This window comes from Vidua macroura, chromosome 4 (assembly GCF_024509145.1).
Source record: "Vidua macroura isolate BioBank_ID:100142 chromosome 4, ASM2450914v1, whole genome shotgun sequence".
Classification (NCBI taxonomy): Eukaryota; Metazoa; Chordata; class Aves; order Passeriformes; family Viduidae; genus Vidua; species Vidua macroura.
This window is the reverse complement of record NC_071574.1, coordinates 9,871,569-9,896,226: the sequence shown is the minus strand read 5'-3', so window position 1 is coordinate 9,896,226 and position 24,658 is coordinate 9,871,569. Positions and strand designations below refer to the sequence as shown.

General features: G+C 42.1%; 1 protein-coding gene and 1 long non-coding RNA gene across 2 annotated transcripts; both read right to left on the bottom strand.

The window, feature by feature from the left end:
- Positions 1-991: 991 nt before the first annotated feature.
- LOC128806342 (uncharacterized) lies at positions 992-10,420 on the bottom strand. Its single transcript, XR_008436788.1, has 4 exons — positions 8,837-10,420; positions 4,409-4,499; positions 2,940-3,246; positions 992-1,085 (listed from the first exon to the last, which is right to left on the bottom strand). It is a non-coding gene; the product is annotated as an uncharacterized LOC128806342 (long non-coding RNA).
- Positions 10,421-10,819: 399 nt separating this feature from the next.
- On the bottom strand, positions 10,820-23,822 carry LOC128806232 (broad substrate specificity ATP-binding cassette transporter ABCG2-like). The gene is given in 16 exon segments (XM_053975646.1): positions 10,820-11,065; positions 11,068-11,094; positions 11,599-11,655; positions 12,366-12,455; positions 13,341-13,495; positions 14,394-14,518; positions 15,142-15,231; positions 16,080-16,162; positions 17,836-18,086; positions 19,097-19,192; positions 19,641-19,792; positions 20,165-20,322; positions 20,768-20,920; positions 21,653-21,767; positions 22,253-22,312; positions 23,650-23,822. Coding segments are annotated over 16 exon segments (1,938 nt in total). The 3' UTR covers positions 10,820-10,912.
- Between the last annotated feature and the right edge of the window lie 836 nt (positions 23,823-24,658).

The following is a 24,658-nucleotide window of genomic DNA, read 5'->3' as shown; positions in this document are numbered from 1 at the left end:
TTTCTGCCCATGCAACTGAGGTATAGAATTTTACAAGTTTACAGAGTAAAGTGTTGGACAGTACTGGAAGAAACATTTCTTTTACATAAATATGTTCTTATAAATGACCAGCTGCTGAAATAAGTAGCAGAAAACAAGGAAAGTTTAGGAGTTTTCTGGTAAATATTATCTGTGCAATATGGTGTCAAAGCCTGTTCAAAATGTGAGTAATTCAACTTAGTTTGATTATTTCCTTTCTCAGAAACCACCGCTATATACTAAAATTATTTTCTTTTATAACTGGAACACAGTCTGTGTGATCACATTTATAACTTGTTGAAATTACAAGGACCAGCAATTTGATCAGCTGTAGATTTCCACATTTTAAAATCTGGGATGATTTTCTTTTTTCCAAAGGCAAAAATTCCGCTTTCCTTTCTTTGTAGTACCAGGACCTGGAGTTCCTGTCAATTTTTTTGGAATAACCACATAACTGTTATCGCCTCACTGTTTGCTTCTGCTGAAAAAGGGCTAAGCTAAAGGTACAGAACACTCTCTGCCAATTTTTTGTGCTCTGAAGCTTTTATTTTCCTTGGCAGCCTGACATCTTACCTACAAAACAATACAATAATTAGTGATCAGATCAACATGAATCCTAATGTCATATGTATGAAGATGTTACATTTACAACATATGTAAGCTGCCCATCGTGGTGCAGAGGATCAGAAATGGGACATCACACCATGATCAATATGATCAAGTCAAGCCAACTTTATTATACAGAAGCCTATATTTATAACATATTCTGCTGTCCGCGCTCCTCTAGCTAATACATGATTGTTAATCCTCACTGTCCATGCAGCTAAGATTAAATGCTGATTGGATCACCCAATTCTTCACGCGTATTGCTGTGGTCGTCTGGCCCACCCTTAGTCCTCTGTTTTTGTTTTTTTTTTAATTTCCTGAACTTTGCTGACAATTTTGCTGATTCTTGCTAATTCTTCTTCTTTTTTCTGTCTGCAAGGATTCACTGTCCCCATTCCTTTGAACTGGTTACTTTGTTACCAGAAGGCTGGATTGTGCATCTGCTGAATGTGTCCATTGTCCTGCAAAAAATCCTCAACAATTCCCCCTTCTTGTTTTTGCACAAGCCAGACTGACTTAATAGCTCATTCAGTTATCCTGTGTACACATTGCAATAAGCAAGGCACTATAATCAAAATTGCTAAAAGAATGCAAAACACCATAATGCCAAAGCGTACTAAGTCCTGTGTACTAAGCGTACACAGCCTGTTGTGCCCCAAGATTTTAGCCATTCGTCAAAAGAGTTCTCAACAACTGTGAGCTTTTTCATATTCTCTTTAAGCTGTGAAAGCTTCTTGTGAATGGATTCAGAGTGATCAGAAAGATTCATACAACACATTCCTTCAAAATCTTCACACACATGTCCTTGTGCCAGCAATAAAAAATCTATGGCAGCTCTATCTTGTAACACAGTGTGGCATATGCTACCTACATCAGTAGTGAGTTCATTCAGTACTGTGGATGTAATGTTAATTTGTTTCCCTGCCCAACATGCCAATCGCCTCAGCTGTGTAAGGGCCTGTGATGAAACTACTCCTGGTGAAAAAATTGGGGCTAGAATAACCGATGGAGGTCCCCACAATTGTACATCATCTCTACATTCAGGGCCCAATTGATGCACACTACGTTTTGAATGCTGGAACTTGTGACTGATGTTAAGCATCTATCGGATACTAGGGGAAAATAATGTTAATTTTCCAAATTAATATGATCCTCCCAATGCTTTCTGAGGTACTGCAGGCCAGGCTCTATCCCCACAAATAAAGAAAACTCCAGGAGGTAGCATCCTTACTGATTTTTGCTTTGGGGGTACGGGCCATACCCAACTGGCACAGTATGCCGTGGTAATGTAATACCACAAAGAAATAGGTGATATCCAGGTGCTATCAGTTTTTGCTTTTCCCAATTTCTCACTGACCATGTTCTTGCTTTTGTAATCTCCAAAAAACAAACAATAATTCCCAGGCATTGATCCTAAAACATCCAGTTCCTGTGGTTCCATACCTGTAGTATTTAACTCTTGAGCAATTGTGAGTGCTTGAATTCCTAGAGGGTTTCTGAGGACCCCTAGTTTTTCACATTGATTTCCGGTAATGATCCCATTTTGACTGACATACCAACTCGACCAGGCCTTACTTAAATTGTTATAAATTGTGGCTCTGGTCCAATATCCAAATTCTTCAAAGGAGTCTAAAGGAACACCAATTAAACATGTGCGAAATGGATCAGAGGGTGTAGCCAATGATAAGCAAAAGGATTTCTGTCCTGTTTTGTTGGCCCATGTGACCCACATGTTCATTCGATGTTCAATGTCATATAATCCCTGTGTTTCCCTGATCATTGCACAGATTATCATTGTTATTACCTACCAAATTATTGCCATTGCCATCGCCATCATTGTTGACCATGCCTACGCCTTGCCCAATAGTCTTTGGCCTTGTCCCACTGATTGTCAGAAATGTACTGTCCTTGTGATATTGTTATTCTTCCTCCACACTCAGTAGCTGTTATCTGACTCTGCAATATAATCTGATTTGCTATGGCTTGTTTAGCCAAGTGCAATTGAATCCAAAACAGCCCTCTTTGGTCTTGTGTTTCTATTCAAGACAAATCCTGGCTAAAATTCTACTGCTGTAAAAGCAGTCCCCTAAGAGGGGCAGGTGAAGGCTGTCTTTGATTATTAGGCCCTAAAAATATTGCTAGTGCACTTTCTGGGGTAAGTATGTTAAGAATGTTAAAGCATCTATTGCATGCTAAGTTAGTAGAACTAAGTTTCTGCTTTTTCTTTTGAGCTAAGGTCAGATTCTTTTCTTGACGAATTTGTCGCCAAGTTTTCAAATTACATTTTGTACAATGAACCTGAAGCCATGGCTTACATGAGTATGCATGCACAGGACAAGCATTTTCAATCTGATTTACAATCTGTGATGGAAGTGGTGGCAAAGCATCAGTACCAGTTACAGTTACTCTAGGTCCAGGTAGCCATCCTGCTCCTGCAATCTCCAGCAGCCGCGGGAAAAATTCCGAGCATTGATCAGCCGTCAGGTGTTGGAGAAGTGGATCCAGATGTATCCAGATTCGGTGCGATCGCCAACGTTCTGCCTCTGAGGATAGCATGGACTGATGTCGGTGTTTTCAAGTAGGGCTTTACCCACTTAGCTGGCACCCAGTGAATACCTTTATCTGTAAGTAAGCACATATAACCTCTTCCTATGATTTTCACTGTAGCTGGTCCATCCCACATCCGCGTTTCCAGGCTTTTGAACATGACTTGAATACCATCAAGTAATTCCTCACTTGGCCTACATGTGAGGGCATGGTGCATGTGCACAAGAATAGGTGGTTCATCCCTATCACCTGTTGTTCTGAGATAATTAAGCACAAAAATGGCTTTAGCTGTTCTTTCTTCTGGAGATAACCCTATAGTTCCCCCCTTTTTCTTTTTGCAGCATGCCCTTGAACGTCTGATGGGCTCACTCAATAATTGCCTGACTTGTAGGGTTGTGTGGAATACCAGTATCATGTTGAATACTCCACAAATTACAGAAATGCTTGAAACGTAAGGAACAGTAAGCCAGGTCATTGTCAGTCTTAATGGCTAGAGGAACTCCCAATACTGCAAAACAATTGTACAAATGTTTTTCAGCATGACATGCTGTTTCCCCTGTTAAAGGGGTAACCCATATAACACAAGAGAAAGTATCTATACAAACACGTACAAATTTCTTTTGACCAGATTCTGATACGTGAGTTACATCCATTTGCCATAATTGCAGAGGCTGGGTACCTTTTGGGTTAACACCAGTGCCTAAGCCAATGCCATCCTTTTGACAATCTGGACAGGATCGTATGATGCCAGTGGTATCAGTAAGGGGAATACCAAATTGTTTAACCAACATTTTTGCAGATTGATGTAAAAAGGCTTGGGAATGTTTTGCTTGTTGAAATTTATCAGAGGTTGGCATTGGTCATACAGCAGCTACCAATTGATCAGCTCGAGCGTTACCTTCAGACAAACTGGGGAGATTTTGATGACTACGAACATGAGTAATAAAGTAGTCCTGCTGACGATGATTTAAAGTTCTGAGCAATCTGCTGAGAAGGGAATATAAGTGTTTATTACTCACCTCCTTAAGTACTGCCCTCTCAAGGCATTGTACACAGCCAACTACATAAAGTGAATCAGAAACAATGTTAATGGCCTCATTATCCCAATTTTCAAAAGCCCAAATGACAGCTTTCAATTCCAATGTTTGCAATGTAACTTTTACTTCCCCCAAAAGAGTATGCTGTTTCCATGATTTGTCTTGCTGCCATGTGCAGGCAGCCCTTTTTGACCTTTTACCTGCATCAGTAAACACTGTCATCCCAGACACTGGACTCTCAGATCTCCATGGTCTGTCCTCCATACGCTGATGCTCCAACAAGGATAACACCTGGTGTCGTGGATACATATTGTGAACCTTTCCACCATAATCAGCAAGAGCTATTTGTAAGGGTACAGAATGCCTAATTCCCCATTCCAAATACCAGTTAGCTAATGGTACTGCAATTGCATGTTGTTCCTGACCCCAAATTTCTAAGACCCTTCCTCGGCCTTTCATGATTAATTGAGCAAATAGTTCTATGCGAGTGGTAATAGTTCTAGGTTGTTTCAGAGGTAAAAATACCCATCCCAAAATAGTTAAAAGGTTAGCCCGAGTCTGTGTCCACTGGCAAATCAAGGCAAAAGGATGCTTAGCATAATGGTCACCCTCTTTACTCTGGTTGATGATCATCAATTGAACCGGAACATCCTCGATCATCCGATGCACATGTGCTGTAGCAACCTTTGAGGCTATGTGATCCAAGGCCTGCTGTTGTCTCTTTTCTAGGGTCTGGCATTCATCTGCCTGAGATGAAGTACCTAATAACTATATTAAGGGTTCAAGTGCTTCATTAGTTATTCCACATATGGTTCTAATCCATTGGATATCTCCCACTAATTTCTGGACATCGTGTACAGTTTTAATTTCAGAAGTAATGGTGATTTTCTGTGGTCTCACTAAAGACTGATCAATCTGCCACCCAAGATTCGTCCAAGGAGCAGAATTTTGCACCTTTTCAGGGGCAATTTTTAATCCCCTTTACTCTAACAAAACTGTCATGGTTGCTAACACAGTTACAGTGGCTGTTTCCCAGCCACTCGAATATCATCCATATAATGATAGATGATACTCAGGAAATCTTTGCCGAACTGGTTCTAGTGCCCAGGCAAAGTAAATTTGACACATACTAGGTGAGTTATGCATCCCCTGGGGCAAAATTGTCCATTCATACCTTTTGTACAGCTCTGCTTTGTTAATAGAAGGAACAGAAAACATGAAATGATTAGTATTTTCTGGATGCAGGGAAATGGTGAAAAAACAATCTATAAGATCAAGGATTAATAGATCCCATGACACAGGTATCATGGTAGGAGATGGAAGACCAGGTTGCAATGCACCCATACTTAGCATTAGTGCGTTAACAGCACATAAATCATGTAACAACCTCCATTTCCCATTCTTTTTAGGGATGATAAAAATTGGTGTGTCCCATGGGTTAGTTGATGGCTTTATGTGTCCTGCATCAAGTTGTTCCTGCACTAATTGTTGGACTTTGAGCAGCTTTTCCCTTGACAGTGGCCACTGATCAATCCACACAGGTGTATCAGTGATCCAGCTAATTTTGAGGATTGGCTGCCCTCCAGTGGCCGCTGCTAAAAAGGCTGTGTAACAATGGTAGCTTTTAATTGACTTAGCAAATCCCTGCCTAGTAAACCCAACAAGTTACCTGGAGTTTGCATGACATAAGGCCTTGTGGATACACTTACTCCATCTGGGAAGGTAAAAGTAATTACTTCTCTGCTCAATTGAGTTGCTTGGGTTCCTCCGATTCCTGCAATGCCTAAAACAGGATTGACCACGGGCCAGTTCTTAGGCCATATTGTGTTTGAAATGATGGCTACATCTGCTCTGGTATCAATTGTGAGCCTCTTAGTAATAGAGTTACCACTGGGAGGTGTTAAGGTTACCTGTTTGGTTTACCCCTTGTGATGTCCATGGCCCAATATACTTCTGGATTACCTATAGAGCCAAAGCTGCCTGTCCCCCACTCCTTGAAGCCTGTACAGGGGACACAAGACTTAAAGGGAACAAGTTGAGCAATTCGTGAACCTTTAGGAATAGATACAGAAGGGGAAAATGTCCTAACCACTATCTTGATAACCCCTTGATAATCTGCATCAATAAACCCAGTAATTATACCCAGTCCTTTTTTGCTAGCAGATGATCTCCCTAAAAGGAAAGCACTAAGCCCATTCCCCAAGGGTTCCTTTACATTAGTCTCTATTAAGTGTACGGCAGAATCTGTGATGGTGACATCTATTGCGGTTTCCACATCCACTCCAGCACTTCCAGAAGTTGCTGACTGGAGTGAGTAAATCCTCCTGTGGTTGCTGAGCTACCCATGCAGCTCCCCGAGCTTGTGTCTTGGCGCGCAGGGCCGCACTCCACTGTCCGTTTCCCTGGAACCGACATTCTTTAGTACTGTGGTTATCTCTTCTGCAGATGGAACAAAACTTTTTCATTGTTGCAGAGTGGCACTGACTCCTAACATGTCCGATTTCACCACACCCAAAGCACTTAATGTTCTTCCCTTCTGCTTTCTTTTGCAGTTTATAAAGCAACGGTTTTACTGCACCCTGTACAGCAGCTGCTACATAAGCTGCTTTCTGCCTTTCTGTAGTTCTAGCCATAAGTTCCAACATTTCCACAACATCTGCTCCCTTTTTTAAGGTACCCAAAATCTGCTGAGTTTTATCATTGGCATTATCAAAAGCCAGCATATTAAATAATTGTACCTTCGTGTCTGAGTCCAGATCAGGATGATCATAGATAGCTTCATGTAACCGATCTACAAATTTATCAAAGTCCTCATTTGCTCCTTGACGAATTTGTGTAAAGGACTTTGTGTGTAACCTGTCTGGGAGTGTAAGAATGGCATTATATGCTAATTGTTGGCTCATATGCAAGACTTCATCAATACTTCTAGCTTGAGCAGTTGCAGTAGCCCAGGGTCCATTGCCAAGCAATTGTTGTGCCGTTAAGCCGTACAGAGGGTCTCCCTGAATTCGAGGTTTTGCTGCCTCCTGATTGCATTTTGCTTCCCAACTTTTATGAAACTGAACTTGGGGGGGGGGGGGGGGCATTATCAGTCTTTCAAGCATTTGAACATCGGCTGAAATTAATGTTCAGAAAAATTCAATGAAATTGAAATGACTGTGCAATTTGGGATTTTAAGCCATATTGTGAAACTGCAGCCTTCAATTTCTCTAAAATTTTCCAATCAAATGGCTCCCAGGTTCAACCCATAGGATTGGTAACCACAGGGAATGCTTCAATATCATTCAGAAGTCCCTTCCACGATAACCTCAGTTATAACTCCCTTCCATTTCCGTTTCTGAGCTGCTTCTATTTCAGGGTCGCATTCCAGCTCTAACTCCTCATCCACAGCAGCATAAGACAGAGGTTTTTGTCTAATCAGCCCCAATCCTGTCCCAGCAACAGAATGTGAGGGTGGTATTCATCTTCCCTTTTGCCTGTCAAAGTGTACTATTATTGGCAGATCCCTTTCCTCAAAAGAATATTTCCTTTTGGGGACAGCTGAGTCTTTTTGTTGAATCACTAATTTTTGTAAATTGTCAGCTAAGGATTTCAAATCCTCCTTAATAGAAGCACCACTCATAACAACATCACCGTCCTCATCTTTTTTACCCAACGTATGGTTTTCTTCTAAGTTACTGCCACCTACTGTTTTTTTGCTTTGAGTATAATTTTCCCTTGATTTACAGTCCAAGCCTCCGTGGGAGGTTCCGGCTCCCTCATTCTCCTTCTGAGCTGGGGGCACGGTTGGGATAACACCCGATTCGGGAGTGGAAACTGAGCTGAGGGGTTGTGGACTGTGTGAGGGGATATCTAAGGTCGTAGAGAACAGTTGCTGGACTGAACTGACTGGAAATGCTTGAGGCTTTGGATTTAAATCAGAAGCAATAGCATAGCTGCACAAGCTGCTGCTGTTGCACGCCGGTCAGGGTCTGCCGGGTTCTGTCGCCCGAGCGAGGGTCTGAGGCAGAGAGGGAAGGAATGGCCATTTCCCCCACGTGGAGTGGGAAGCGTGGGTCGCTACCACCCCACCACAGCTCTCCATGACAATAAAACCTTCCCACTTTCCTTCGTGGGTGATTTGGACATTCCTTCCCTCTCTGCCTCGGACCCTCGCGCGGGCGACAGAACCCAGCAGACCCCGACCGGCGTGTCAGCAGCAGCGGCACACAGGAGAGAAGTGGCGGACCCAGGCGTCCGGGGGGAGGCGGCACCGAAGGGTGCCGGAGCTGCTCCAGACCCAGGAGAAAGAGCACAATGCCGCAGCTGCTGCAGCCTTTCTCTCTGCCTTCATAGCTCACAGCACTTCTATGATAGTTTTCCACAAGGTAGCATACTTAGACGCCTCTTTTGCTTCAGTACCCCCAGATGCAACACAGTCCCATAACATTTGCCCCACAGCTTCCCATGTCAAAACCTCAAAGGTGTCCTGCGCTCCTGCTATGAGGTTACAGTCCCAAGCCCAGTAAATTAGTCCCTTCAGAGTGGAAGCCTCATAGTTTTGTTCTCTCTTAGAGAGGATATGTTGGAGGAGTTGCTGGACCCCATCCCTCTCACGGTCCGACACCATCTCTTCCTCGGCCGCTCACCTGATCAGGGTGAGATTCAAGTGGTCTTCACATGGATCTGGAGCTCCAGACTGCTACTCTTTTCCTCTCTCCGGGGCAGTGAGGATACTTTCGACCGGCTTCCCCACTTCCTGAAGACTGTCGCTGATCCTCTGCAGCCAAGCTGCCATCTTTAGGTCCCTTGGACATGGACGGTATCACATCGCTTGGGTCACCAGAAATGCAGAAATGCAGTGCAGAGGATCAGAAATGGGACATCACACCATGATCAATATGATCAAGTCAAGCCAACTTTATTATACAGAAGCCTATATTTATAATATATTCTGCTGTCCACGCTCCTCTAGCTAATACATGATTGTTAATCCTCACTGTCCACGCAGCTAAGATTAAATGCTGATTGGATCACCCAATTCTTCACGCGTATTGCTGTGGTCATCTGGCCCACCCTTAATCTTCTTTTTTTTTTTTTTTTTTACTTTCCCGAACTTTGCTGACAACTTTGCTGATTCTCGCTGATTCTTCTTTTTTCTGTCTTCAAGGATTCACTGTCCCCGTTCCTTGAACTGGTTACTTTGTTACCAGAAGGCTGGATTGTGCATCTGCTGAATGTGTCCATTGTCCTGCAAAAAATCCTCGACAGCACATTCTCAAGGAGTGGTATAAGTGAAGGCAGAGAGGCCTTGAGAATGTGGAGGATCTGGAGGGGAAGCATGTGAGGAGTGGCTGAGGTCACTTGGTCTGTTCAGCCTGGAAAAGAGGAGACTGAGGAGAGGTCTCAACTCAGTCTACAACTTCCACATGAGACGAAGAGGAAGGGCAGGCACTGATCTCTTCTCTGTGGAGACAGTGACAACCCGGAGGGAATGGCCTGAAGCTGTGTCAGCGAAGTTTTAGACTGGATAGTAGGAAAAGGTTCTTCACCCCACAGGGCGTTTGGGCACTGGAACAGGCTCCCCAGGGAAGTGGTCACAGCACTGAGCCCAACAGAGTTCAAGAAGTGTTTGTTCAATGCTCTCAGGCACAGGGTGTGACTCTTGGGGATGACCTGTGCAGGACCAGGAGTTGGACTCGATGATCTTTGTGGGTCCCTTCCAGTTCGGGATATTCTATGTTTCTAAATCTTACAGAAGTAAGGTCGCCTTTTTTTGTGACCTACGCAAGCCAGGGCAAACACTGCACGAGCAACAAGATGTACAGTAACAACCCAAGAAAGAGGTGTAAAGTTGTCTTCTATGCATTTTTATGCATTTACTATGCAGACCTCTGCAGATAAAAACGAGATGAGCTAGCATTGCTGCACATGGCCAGGGAAAAGCTGGCCTGCCAGGAAGGGATTGCTCCAATCTATGGACTTTTACAAAGGTGCTACCATCCTGTTTAGTCATGCACTTGAAATTGGTCACCATAAAAATTACTGAGAACTACTCATGATAGCAGCACTAATGGGACAGTGAAGATGACTTGCAGGTATGCAGAGGAAATACAAGTTTTGGAACAAGGATTATGGGAACTGGCACTGTAAGAAGAACACCTTTATTTAAAAACACAGTGCTTCAACCACTTGACTGAGGCAAGAAAGGCTTGATGGCATCAATAAGTACATTCTAGAGCAGTAATGATTCCCAAATAGAAAAGGGCACTGGGTTGGAAAGGATTTTGTCCATGTCTCACATATCCTGTGATCACATAAGCAGCTGAGATTGGTGTCCTGATAAGCATTACTTTAGACTGAATTGCTTCCTGGTGAAGGTAGGTGCTAATTAAAGTATGGAACCACTATTTATTTCAGGTTAAACTACTAAATATTACATATAGTGTTTGACTATCATAGCTAAAACCTGCAGAAAGACTGAATAGTCTCTTGAATAAATGAACAGCTGTACACTTTTTTGTGGCAAAGAGGAGTGAGCCATGCTAGACGTTTTGGCAGAGTAAATTAACAGCAAGTATTTATTATACAAGGATGGCGTTCATGTTGTTGACTTGGGTAATAACAAAAGTACAAAGGAATGCCTCCTTAAAAATAATCAAGTCAGTTCCACAATCAGTTCAGCAAACTACTGAACAGTGGGAATTGCATCTTTCCCTCTGGTTTTAAGAGAATTTCTTCATGAAGTGCAGTTTGAGGTAGGCAATGGTAAGGAAGATTACTGTCATGCAGGCCAGAGCCAGGTGGTTCTGCCACAGGCCCCAGGTGGTCGCATCAATGCCTTGATTCTTCAGATACTCCTCTCCAGTACATGGCCTACAGATAAATACACACACACATTGATAAGCTTAGTCACTTAACAAACAACTCAGCAGGATCTAGGAAGATCTCTAGAAGTTGTAATGTGGTTGCATGTGTGTAGTAGGCCAGGCAAACACCAGCTATATATCAGTGGTTAATTTTCCATTTGTAAATTTGCTTTTCTTGTAGCTCCAGTTTCATGTAGGAAGCTGCAATGGATTTTGTGAGGCTGTACAACTGTGTGTGTGTGCATAGCTCTCACTAAATACAGTTTGAAGAAAAGTAAGAAGCATAATGCAGATATTTCTAGTGTTATAAATACTAAATATGACAACAAGCAGAATGTTCCATGCAATCAGAATGCAAAAACCCAGTCAAAGGCTCCTTTTCCATGTAAAAACTCACAGATTCTCTGGTCATTAGTGTGTATCTCATATAGTCAGACTGATGTTCTAGGACTTCTAAAGCTGCTGATGGTGGGATTCATTTCAGTGTACCAAAGTACTTACATCTGGCCTGTCTGTCGATAGCTACTCTCACTGCTTAAAACTGTGTTGTTACTGCTGCCACAGAAGTTCAGACCAGTCAACTCATTAATCTGTAAAGCCTTTTAAAATAAAAGAAACAATGACAACAGAAATTAGTAGGTAAATGAGTAATACATTAACAAGATGAGATATAATGCAATTAAAATTCAGCCTAAAAATGTACTGGTGTCACTATTGTATTTGCCAAATCCCCATTTTTTAGCAGAGTAGCAGAGTTCTTTTTTTCTTTTAAGATAGGAATGCATATAGCCTGACCACACATGGTAAAGCATGCACCACAACAGGCTTTACCACTTCCCCCAGGCCAGACTATTTCTGCACAGGCACAGTAAAGCCCAAATTTCCCTGCAAAGCATCACTCCGGCTTAAATTTTCACAAATTAGGAGAAAAGCTTTAGCCTGACAAGTTTTTGTTTGATTGATGGAAAAGACAAATAGAAGATTTTTACTTTTTTGGGTAGGGATAACATTGTTCTTTACTTTGAAACATTTCTGTCCAGCTGAAGTCCAGTGAATGTAGTAGTTGTGTCTCTCCTATGAGGTGCTTCCAAATTACAGAAATGAGCTCTTCTAAACAGCAGGTGGTGCTAGGTGATGAGAAGCCCTTCTTGTTTCAAGATACTGCACAACACTCCGAGGTTGTTGTACTTAATTAACTTTCCTTTTGCTCATTAGGCCATCAAGTGTGAAGATTTCATTATCATTATTAAAGACATTCCTTTCTAGCAAACCATTTCCAGGTTTGTACACAGGAAATCAGAGCACTTACTGTCATTCCATATCGAGGGATGCTAAAGTATTTGAGCCAGGAGAGCCAGGACATGACGCTTGTGAGATTGACCAGCAACCCAGAGAAAATCTAGAGGCAATGTTTACCAAAAAAAGCCATAACAAACAAAAACAGATTACAAATTACATGCTTTTATCATGTGTCCTTCTCTAACTCTTGACTTTGTTTCTTCAGATAAAAAGGAATGGGAAAGCATTCCTAGAGGAAGAAACTCTTCCGGCAGAAGAACAAAAGGGAAGGATTTATATGTTATCGAGCTTTGGGCCATAACCTCAGGTCCTTCCCCCAAAACAAGTAACAAGGAATGCTTTCCCCTGTGCAGTAAACCCATGTGCTTCCTGTTTCGGGGTCCCACATGGGTTCACATGAACTCTCTGCTGCTCCTCAGTGTGGGACTGCTCTGGGTTTTGCCTGTGTGCCCTGAGTCTGAGGCAGTGTGGATTTTGGCTGTAGGTTCAGCTCTGCCTCATCTAAAGTGCCTGTCTCCTGACTGTGGCTGTGTGTTGCCCAGTTTAATATGCCCAAGGTGGGCTCTGCAGCTGAGGAGGACAGCTGGGCTAGTGGTCTCAGAAAACAGAGGGCTGCAGGTCATGTTCTCATCCATTTAACATTTTCCTTTCACAAAGTTAAGGGAGAGAGAATGAAATGTAGCCCTAAGTGGCTTTCCTACTTTCCAGGCAGTTTCTGTTTACTAGAGCCACAGAGAAGAAGTCAGAAGAACCATTCTCCTCCTCACACCCACCCCTCCAGCCCCTCACTTCTTGTTCTTTCAAAGGACAAATCAGAATACTCCACCCCACAGCATCAGAATACTCAAATCAAACAAATCAGGATATGTTGACCCCAATAGACTTTTTGCAGAATTCAACTGAACTCCATGCTAGAAGGATTTCTGGATTTCAGCATTTCTGGGGTTTCATGATCCAGACTAAAGAAATGAAAAGTGCTACTCACAATCATAAAAACAAATGCAACAGTCATGAGTAGGTTTGCTATAGCGACCACGCTCTGTCCTGCTGCAATGGCAAGTGCCATGGAAGTGGCTGTGTAGGACACCATCATAAGAGTGAACATCATTGTAAAGAAGGCTTCTACTGTTGGTTTCAAACCTTAAAGATCAGAACAAAAAGGTTTTCAGAATGATCCTGCTGAAAGTTCTGCTGTAATCTGAACACTATCCTGACTTTCCTAGTATGTCCTGCTTAAAAATTACACCTTGTCTGCCAGCACAGGCTGTGTCACTGAGACCCAAGACTGCTGTGGTGTTTGCGACAGCCCTTACGTGTCTGTCTTGACAGTGGAAGAGAGTATGCCCAAAACTGCAGTAAGACTGAAGATAGTAGAATGTGTAGAAGTATTGTACTTCACACATCCAAAGTGCCTGCAAGTTGTCCATCAAAGGAGAAACTTCTAGTGCACTTCCATGAGCAGCAGCTGTACAGCATTTCACTAGTTTCCAGCAGAGGGCTCTCCTAAAGAGCCTAGCAGCCTTGAGGTGGTTATGGATTCAGTAGCAAGGTCTGTTTCACTCCAGTTTCGCAGTTTGAGAGCGTCTTGCTGATGTGGCCTTGTTTCCTATTCCTTAGGGTAAAAACTCAGACCAAAGCCAAAAAAATGGTATTAATTCACACAGTATTAAGACCTTAAAACAAAACCTTTTCTTTTAGGTGTTCCTGCAAGGATCAGAAAAGTATCTTGTAAAAGTCATCAGAAGCCAAGAAGGCCATAGATGAAAAGGAATAAGTCAAAACTATGTAGTAAAGGTTATGGCTTCCTTCTACGGACAGTGAAGATGAGACGTCACAGATTCTCTGATGAATGCTTTAATCTTTGTGTCTTTTCTGTAGAAAACAACATGGTGTGCTAAAAGTAAGCTCAGTAGCCAATGCCACACCAGTGTAGGGATTTGGCTTATATAAATATCCATGTATGCATACACATCTATAAGATGCACATGCCATGATTTATTGGGGGAGTTGGAATGAGACTGTAGGAGACCATACTTGCCTAGCATGAAGTAAACTATGCAGGTGAAGATGATGCTGGGCATAGTCCTTATGGGTATTAAATCAGCCATTAGCTTTGCTATGAAGTATACAGATGTTCTGTAGTACCCACTGATATATTCATGCCTGGAACACAGAGACAGGTACAGCACATTACAAATCTAGCCACTAAAAACCAGTTTGATTTTCATCTCTTGACAAATGAATTCTAGCTCAAACTGGAAGAAAATCTTTCATACTTAGGCTACAACGCAGCTGTCCAGTAAGCCTATACACTATAGAAATGGTGACATTTTCATATGCAAGTGAACATGGGTACTTGTGCACATAATTTTTAGTAAATTTATGTGTCATGTTATTGAGACAGAGAGCGTAAAGTTTGAATAATTTTCATATTTTATACAGCATAATATGCATAGCTTTAAAGAATCCAGTTAGATGATATTTATTGTCCTCACTAGCAAGTCACAAACTTATTAATCAATGCCAAAATTGAGTATTCAAGGATTTTTTACCTACTGTGTCAATAATATTACACTCCAAGCCGGTTGTAATCATAGGTGCAAACCTTTGGGGGGGTTTGCAGACAACTCACTAGCAGACTAACAGAGTACATTTGCAATGAGCACTATCATTGAAATAATTTGAAAATTCTGCACTAACTGTACTTAAATGACAATTACAGCATGTCAGACAAACTCACAGTCTAACAGCAGAGTCTGGTAAATGTTTTTGTATGTTTTACTTACATAAATATCTTCTTTTCCACAACAAAGAGTTCAAGAGCTGAGACACTGCTGAAACACTGGTTGGTGGTCAGAAAGAACATTGCACCCACTCTGCAAAATAGCAAAACAGTGAGCTGTTATTTAAAATGAGATGTAAATGTAGTGTTTCCACAACAGAGTACATAAATCCACTTGCAGTGCCTGAAGTTTGGCAGTGTTTGACCTCCCATCCCAAAATCCATGGGAAAAGTCTTGGCTATGAGTCTGAGTCTGTAACAAGCCTGACATAGATGTGGTACAGTCATTATTTGGTTTTGGCATGCAATGATAACACATTCTCTGATGCAATCAAAATATAGAAAATCAACTGAGGTTTCTTTTGAGGGACTGTGGTTTGGTATTTTTTCTTGATGTAATTTCCTGACACATTAAACATTCTCAGATAGTGAGGCATTTTTCTGCTGCAAACTAAGAGGAACCAAATAAACAGTGTGAGAAGTAGTTTTCACATTTTCCACAAAAACTTAAGGCACTTCCTACTCAATTTAAAACTGGGCTGCTTTTAAACAAATGCTATGAAGTCTTACAAGATTAAGAACCCAGAGGTTTCATAGTGGCAAACTCATGTGTCAGGTCAGGTACATACAGCTGTCAAAATGATACATAGAGCAGCATAATTTGAAAATCTCTTACTGCTGGTAAATTCAAGTGTGTGAATAGAAACAGTTGCAAGATTACAACTTTAGTTACCTAGGTTTATGTCCCCACAAGACTGTTTATTTTAACTGTCCCAGTTCTGCAGGGACCTTGCTAGAGGAATAAAATCACATCCTCACTTCCAAGTCACACAGGCTTGGCCTTACTGATGTGAAGGGAAGCATTTGCTTTAAAGAGGTATTAAGCTCCTCTAAACGGAGCTTTATCAAATTTTTGAATATCCATTACCTAGACTGACTGACCTGTTCTGTAGTCCAGCAGAGTTCTCCTCAAGTCCAAAGTAGATGGCGCCTACAATCAGTCCCAGAAAAGATGTAATACAAAGCTAAATGGGAAAAAGAGAAAAGAGGAGGGAAAGTATCATTCTCATTGCTTCAAAGGTTTTCCTGACTGCCAGGATGAGGATGACAGTTTATTCTCATGCTCCACACTGTGTAATTACTGGGCTCTATCATGCATCTTACTCATGGGATTGTTTTTAATGAGATGCTACAACAGGGCTACAGATATATTGATATTTGCAGTCTGTAACCTTATTACAAAAGTTATTATTTAAATAACAGCGGTAACAGCTGCTGCAAGGATGTCACTTAAAAGACTGAAGTGTGTGCATCACACTTTTTAAGTGCTAAATGCAAATGACAAAACATCTCAGGAAAACAATGGTGTCAGGCAGTTCTGTCATTTTTAAGCCTGAGCAATGCATGAGCCTTAACACCATAAACTACTTGATCCTTGGTACCTTCTCGCTAAAATCCTGCCGAAAGGAGCAAACATGAGGGATAATTCAGCTCCTGAGGCAGTTGCAGTGGAAAGCAGGGATCATTTCAGGACCAATTTGGAGCAGATTAATGAAAAGAAGGCTTAATGAGCCACGGACCCCTAAAAGAATGCTGGACAAATCCACCCCTAATGAGCGGGGGGAGATATAAAAGATTGTGAGAAACAAGTCAGGACCATTAACCTTGGGCTATGAAGCAGGTTCTGGAGAGCCTAATTCTTGTCACAAGGTCAAGCTTTTACAAAGCAATTATTAAGGATCTCCATAGTATCAACATACAGGCACACACACGTGCTCAAAGCCTTTTAACCTCAGGGATTCTGGACTTGTTTTACCTCCACACCAGCCATTTATTCACTCATTATATATAACATGATGAAGATAATTTATACCCCTGGCTACAGGCTGACTTTTCTATTGGCCTCTCCAGAACCGCTGAGAATTGCAGTGGGAGTTTTGTTGGTGCTGTGGTTGCAGAATTTGGCCCATGAATTAGGGGATTCCCGAGGATTAGTCAGTCTGCAGCCGGATATTCTTCATTTTTGAAATCAATATGCAGCTCTGAAGGAGTCAACAATTTTGGTTCTGATCCTTCAGAAAAAGCAGCACTAACAGAGACAGTGATTATCTTTCATGGCGGGTGCTGATCCCCATTGTGGACTTAATGACACCTTATCCAGAAGACATCCTCACCAATATGAACAGTCAAATAACCAAACAGCACACACTTTACTAGACTGCAAAAATATTTTTGCACTTGAGCCAACTGCTAGTGCTTCATTTTGTGCTGAAGTTTAATGAAGTATGCAAATGCAGTCTGTTAACTTTTCCTGGCGGGGGAGAGGATTTGAGGCCAAACCCCACAGTGCCAAGCCTGGACAGTTAGAGTCAAATCTGAAGAATGTTCTTGAGCAAATGTGTGAAACTACCTGGGACATAATGTGCTCCTGGATGGGAGTAGCAGAATACCCTGCTGGGACAGGTCTTGCCTATCAAAGTCTTTCAGTAGTCCAAAATGAATTACTGAACAGTCCCACATTTGGGAGCATTCAGGACACCTTCCATCCCCAGATTCCTAGACCTTGAGCACTCTTTCTTCAGATGCTTACTGCAGTCAAAATATCAAGAGGCAAAACCATCCCAGTGACTTATCTAATACTCCAGGAGCCAAATAAATTGAACATATACCACAAAACCATAGATACAAATAGCCTTACCTGAGCTATGGAAGCCTGAGGGTTTCCTATCAGGTTTTTAAATGTGCGCCTGGACACCCATTTCAGCTGGTGGAAGAAGGAATTGGCATATGTGATTTGCCGAAAAAGTCCTTTGGTTTTCTTTTTATTTCCTGAAGAAATGTTCTCTAAATGTGCTTTTGTTTCTCGGTAGTAGGCAGAGTTTGAGTATTTTTCTGCTAATTGCTCAGCCAAGGTCTTATCATATTCAGAGCATTCTTCAGTGCACTCTGCTGGAAAGATTAAAAAAACAGAAGAATTAAGATGCACACAAAGTTGCAGTGATTCACTGCACTCGGTCCCATAGCAGACAGTTCAAAAGAGTTGGTATAAATAAGATAAAAAAATCTGTGTTTGTCCGTGCAAATTCTCCCACAGGCAGCAGCCTCTCAGCTCTCTAACGAGGCAAACCCTTGTCTGCCCAGGGAGTTGCAACTTGGCAGCAACATGACTTTTAATCAAAAAGTGATTTTTACATCCCCTTTGCCCCAAAGGTTTCTGTAAGTAATCTGTTTCACAGATAATGACATAATCCTGGACTTCCCAGACTTTTAGATCCAGGTAACCCTGAATGTGTCTACCTTGGTCATATATAAATTTCAGCTGGATCTCTTTTTTTCTTAACTATGGTACAGTGTAAGCTTTTTACAATGACAGATATGATGTGTCATGTCTGCCAGCTATATTTGCTAGACCCTGATCAGAGCATTTTTGTAAAATGATGGCTGGTCCTTTGGTAAAGGTATAATGAAACTGTGTTTGGGCACTCAGCGAATTCATTACTTCAATTGCCTTTTCACTCCTCTGAAAAGAGAGCAAGCTATTACTGAATGGCAGCAGAAAAGTATGAGAAAGCATGCTCCAAAAAATAGGTGAGAACTGATTCATTAGTTTGGGGATAATTTCTGCCTTAGCACAACTTCAGGGAAACATCAGATGAGCAGTGGTACCCTATGTCTACCCCTTCCCAGCCTGCTCAGAGGAAGGAAAACAGTAATCTCCTATCAGAAAAATTTTTACATTAGGTAAAATAGTCAAGTCATAACTGCATCAAATTATGTCCTTAACTGGAACAATTATCCTGGTTTATCATGTCTGCTTCTGCAGGATTTCAGCTGGTTTGCCTTGAAAATCAAAGAAGCTCTTTCTGTGTGCTGAGAGCTACCAAAACAGTTTCTTAAATTCCTATTCCCACACATGTTAGGATAACTTGACCCAGCTCTGGGTTTCATACCTGTGCTACTTTCATCAGCCTTGTTCATTGCTACGGCGGTGGAGTCTCCATTGATGACATCCAGGAAAAAATCAGCAGGGTTGTTGTAGGGCTCGCACTGATAGCCTGTGGTGACAGTGACACTGTGGTGACAGTGTTGTGAGCCCTGGGTGGGGTTATGTGACTGGCCAAGGGCTGTGCTTGGCTGTCAGGACACAGTCACACACCCTGCCCATGGAGTGGCCTGCACCAAAGGCATGGCAGCCTCTGGCAAGTCCATGCTTTCTTGAGGGATGAGTGGCACTGCCGGGCAGCACCATCAACAAAAGTGAGGTGACAGCTGCAACCATGCTCTTCCCAGCCCTAGCCCAGGCTTTCTCTAATTAAGATGTACCAGGAACAGCTCACCCAAATCCACATGTGAGTCAAGAGGAGAAACACCCAGAGAAATGCTCAGACTTTAAAAATGCTGGACTTGCTTGGACATGCCATGTCCAATTCTGGCCCAGAGCTATTGGCATTTCACTCGAGCTGGTGCAAACCAAAGGTTGGCCCTGCTGGAAGTAGTGCTCACCAATGGACTGAAAGTATTCAATGGCATGCTGGGCTGGCCCATGGTACAGCATTCTCCCTGCAGCTAGCAGTGTCAGGCTGTCAAACAGTCGGAATATGGAGTACCGAGGCTGGTGGATGGAGAAGATGATTGTCCTTCCTTGTTTTGACATCCTGAATATGAAAAATGACAGAGATCTCAGCTTTGCAAGTTGATTCAGTGTTTAGATAAGAGCATTTGAAAGTTCAGTTAAGTCTTGATGAAATCTGATTAACTTGGTATGCCAGAGAAGGGAGAAGAAAGGAAAAAAAAAAAAAAGAAAAAGAAAATATTTAGGTCATATTTACAGTGTCTGTGTGAGAAAAGAATTCTCATTTTGGAGAGAGAGAATTCATTCAGTTTTTTTCCTACCCCCATTTGCATCCTTGGCTCACTGGTAAATAATTACATGTCTGAATTCCCTGTTTGCTCATTTGAACTGCAATTCGAGTCAAATACAACTGAAGTCTAGCAGAGTCAAGTGCTGAGAACAGGAAGGCCACCACCTTTTCAGTAACAGTAGGACAGCATTAGCAGTGCTAGCATCAAGTCCTGTAGTTGGTTCATCCAAAAACAAGATGGCAGGATCCGTGATGAGCTCCATCCCAATATTGGTCCTTTTCCGCTCTCCTCCAGACACCCCACGAGAGAACTGGGTACCAACCTAATAAAAAAACCAAGAAACTTGTCTTGTTTGGCCCAAAGAGAAATCCTTGAACAAACAGTATCATACCCACGTGGCAGTATTTGGGGAGAGTTGTAAGGAATTTTGGCCCTACACTCAGAAGCAGATGTAAATTGTTGTAGCAGATGTTATCTCACACACAGCCTTGTTCTTAATGTTAATATTACTTGAGGTCTTGTCTTTTTCTCCAGCCACTAACTTTCCCTTTCACCTTTGTCTTTCCCTTTCCTTTTCCCTGAAATGTAGTATCATATGGCAGCACCAGCACAGTCTGTACAGGTCTCCATAGAGAAATATCACTAATTATTGTATTACTGAAACATCCTGCTGAAATTTACTTTTTTTTTTAATCTGCCATGATGAGTAATTTGATTAATTAATAAACCACTTACTACATTTTAAGTAACATGTTTACAGGCCTTACCTTGGAATCTGCCACTTTGCTCAAACCCAGTTCCTTGATTATCTGATTCACTCGTTCATTTTTTTCCTGTTCCTTCACTGACTTTGGCAAGCGGAGTGCTGCTGAGAACTTCAGATTTTCTCTTACAGTCAGGGTTCCCATGACCACATCATCCTTCATTAAAAAAAAAGGGTAGATACTTGTGGTTTCTCAGCAATTTCTATTCATTCCTCTGAGAACTGTATCTACCTATGTTTTGTGCTGTCCTTGCATGCAGAGGGACAACAGCAGCAGCCAGAACATGCAGTAAGGTGCATCTTCAATGCCCATGTATAGAAGAGTTTGGATTTCATGCACATAATTATATTTGCCTTAATTCATAAAGCAACACCACATAGGAACAGCCTCCATCATGCATGATATCAAAATATATAAACAGCAAAGTATTAAAAACAGTCCCTTATGTATTCTTACCTTATTCAGTTTTCTTGGAGGTGTTGAGGGAGAGACTCAAGGGCTGAAGGGACCTAAGGAGCAGCTACAGCTCAGGTCATTATCACAGAGTGTTAGCCTGTGCAACCTCAGCCCACCGCAGGTGAGAACAGGGAGAAAAGAGGGAAGGTAAAGAGAGGTTGGGTCCATGTGGGTTAGGGTGATGGTGTTCCCAACTTGTTTTGTCAAAGGAGGAAGGAGGGGAGGTTTTTAGATACCATCTGCTTGTCTCTTGCAAAGAGAATCTGTCAGTTGTGGGAAGTGGAGATTTACATGTGGTGTGAGAGACCACCTTTCTGTAACATGCTGACAGTAATTTTAAGGAGTTTTCCTCAATTCTTGGATCAAGGCAAGGTGTTTGCAACACAGCAGCAATTTCTTTCAATAGAATCCACAGTCATAAAAATTGCTTACCTGTACTACGTACCCAGAGGTACATTTAAAGTTGGCGGGCTGAGGAGCTCCATTGATCAAAATGTCACCAGAGAGCCCACGTGGATCCTTCCTTGCAGCCAAAATGTCCAGTAGCCTAAAGGAAAAGTTTGTTACTTTGTCAGATGAACATGCAGGAGGCAAAGATCTCTGAACCACAAATCCAGCTCATTGAATGAACAGCTACATAAAAGCAGATCACATGAAATGTCTGCAATCTAGAAAACTCCCAGCAACTTTCAAGGACTGAGTTGCTTTTGTCCTGGATTCCTAAGGAAATGAGATCCAGGTCCATGTCCATTTTTTCAATAATTTGAGTTTACCCTCAAATTGGTTACACATTAGCAGAATGGTGTGTAAGGAGTGATTGTCAGTAAAGTGTGGACTAAAACTGTATTTCACCTTTCTCATAATAACTGATTGTCTTTTGGAATTCAATTATTTCTCAGAAAACAGTGAGACTTGCACAGTTCTAAATAAAAACTCAATCTTTCTCTGAAAGAGAAGTCCGTTACTGCTAAATGTGCACAGTTTCATTTTCCCCTTGGTGTAATTTCTGCGGAGGGCAAAGGGGGCACTTACGAAGATTTACCACTGCCAGTGGGTCCCAAAATTGCATTCAGTCCTGGTTTCATAATGCCACTGTAAGATAAAATGGATAAGTTTTACCAAGTAGTTAGGGTGGGGTTATTTCATTGCCTGTTTCAACTGGTAGGCCAGTGTAACTTATCTGTACGACTACTTTCTGCATGCCATTAATTTTGGAATTAATGAAGCTGCCTAATCACAAGCAATATTTAAGATCAGATTTCACCTTAACTTTTTATTCCTAATTCAAGAAAAACTAATAATCATATAATGAAGACAGAACAGAAACATGACTAAAATGTAGCAAAATCTGTACATGTATTTTTACCACATGGATCTCTACAAGAGAAGCACGCTCTTGCTTTAACCATACTCAGTTCTAAAAGTATTATTCTCTCAACAGAGAAAATAATAGTCCCTGCAGGCAGAATAAACTAGGGATTTTTCTGCACTTAAAATGCAATTGATAGTTTCTTTGTATCTGACATTAAAGCCCCACTAATCAAAAGCCAGATGGAAAATGTCACAAATGACCCATGTAAGTCAACTGAGGTACCACAACACATGGCTTTTGAGAAAAGCAATAAAGCCTTTAAGAGATCATGTTTAGCAGGTGTGGAAATTCCCTGGGCAAAGAGTAGGATAGACAGAGCTACACAAAAGGGTGAATATTTATGATAGAAACTGGAGTTAAGGAGCTGAAATCATGGTTGACTTGGAATGGCATATTGTATGCCAATGCCTTGCCACCGAGTTTAACTATTGATTGTGAATGGGCAAGTTTTATTCACTGATTATTGAACAAAGGCTATAGTGACATGACTGCTTTACTGCAGTAGTGCTCACTATTGGGGAAAAAAACACAAAACAACTCAAAACAAAACACAAAACACAACAAAAACAAAGCCAAAACTACAGAAATCTTTGCATCTCTCCAAAGTTAACCTGACCCTCACTTACATTGATGTATTAAACATTTTACGTTAAACCCCCCAAAAAGTTAACCTTTCCCAAGGCCACCTAAGAGAAGGAGACAATCTTGAAGGATAGGCTGCTGGTATCTCAGCTAAACACCGTGGCATAGTGGGAGGATTGCCAGGGAATGTAGAGCAAGCAGAGCTGGTTGGTGTGCCCAGTGCTGATAGCAGCCAAGAGAACTGTACCCCCAGGGCCAAGGGAAGCGTGCTCTCTCATGTACAGGCTCAGCCCAGGGACTGAGGACCTGGGCTTGAGCACAGCTGACAGCAAACACGAAGCAACCACACATACAAATAATTTTTCTAAATCTTGGTCTGCATATTGTGCTGAATGGCTCAGTGACATGAGTGACGTCAACTCTCCGGACACAAATAAAACTTACATGTACTCTAAAGAGATGTTTAAATACGTACTTGACATCTCTCAAAACTTCTTTTCTGGTGGTTTTTTGGAAACACAGGAACCCAGTCTTTGTCTTCACATGGTAGCAGATGTTGTGGAAGGTGAGCACACTTCCTACCCTGCCAGCCAAGTCTGGCAAGGACTGCATTCTACTGGGAATGCCATTTGTACTGGGTTCTGACATCTGAATGCATAGGTGTGGCTGGTCTTCTGCCATCTTTCCTCTGGACATGAAACACAGGAAAGAGAATATTTGATTAGGTATGACGAGGAAAGGTGTGTCTTTTGGGCTCAGTGTTTGGCACGGGGCCCATGGTGGGCCTGGAAGAGGCCATTTAGGAGTGTCTCTTTTGGATAGGAAGGTTGGGTCCTGTGGGCTCAGAGCTGGAGATGACACGAAGTTGATGAGGCTCTGCCCGGTGCAGGGAAATAGAAGAATTTCCCTCCACCCTGATGGTCTGCTGGGGTGGGCTGACCTTGGGAGACCACAGCTGCCCACCCAGCTGCCCTCTGAAGTGAATATTTACTCTGGCACCTGGACTTCCTTCTCTAGGGTCTGTTTCTCTCACATTTTCTCATTCCTCTCTCACAGTTGCTGAACAACATCTTTTGCCCTTTCTTACACATTTCCAGAGAAGCTTTATCAGCATCACTGACACATTCAACTTTGCCTCAGCAGCCAGAAGTGGCTGTGTCTGCCACAGCACAACCCCAGAATCCTTTCCCACAGAATTCTCCCCCACCAACTACCCCTCACCAGCAGCACCTGGCCACGGGCAGCAACTGTTCTATTAATCTAAATAATTCTGCGAAGGATATAGCAACATGGAAACTGACACTGCTGCCAAGTAATTCTCTTCCTTGGGTTTGATTTTCATGTGAAAACTAGAAGGTAGTTGTAGAATAATTAAAGTTATCTCACCTCCTTCATGAGCCAGGCTTCTGCCTGTGAGCCATCCACCTGCACAGTGGAGCATCCCTGGCTGTCCCCATGCACACAGACCTTTGTCCCCTGTGTTC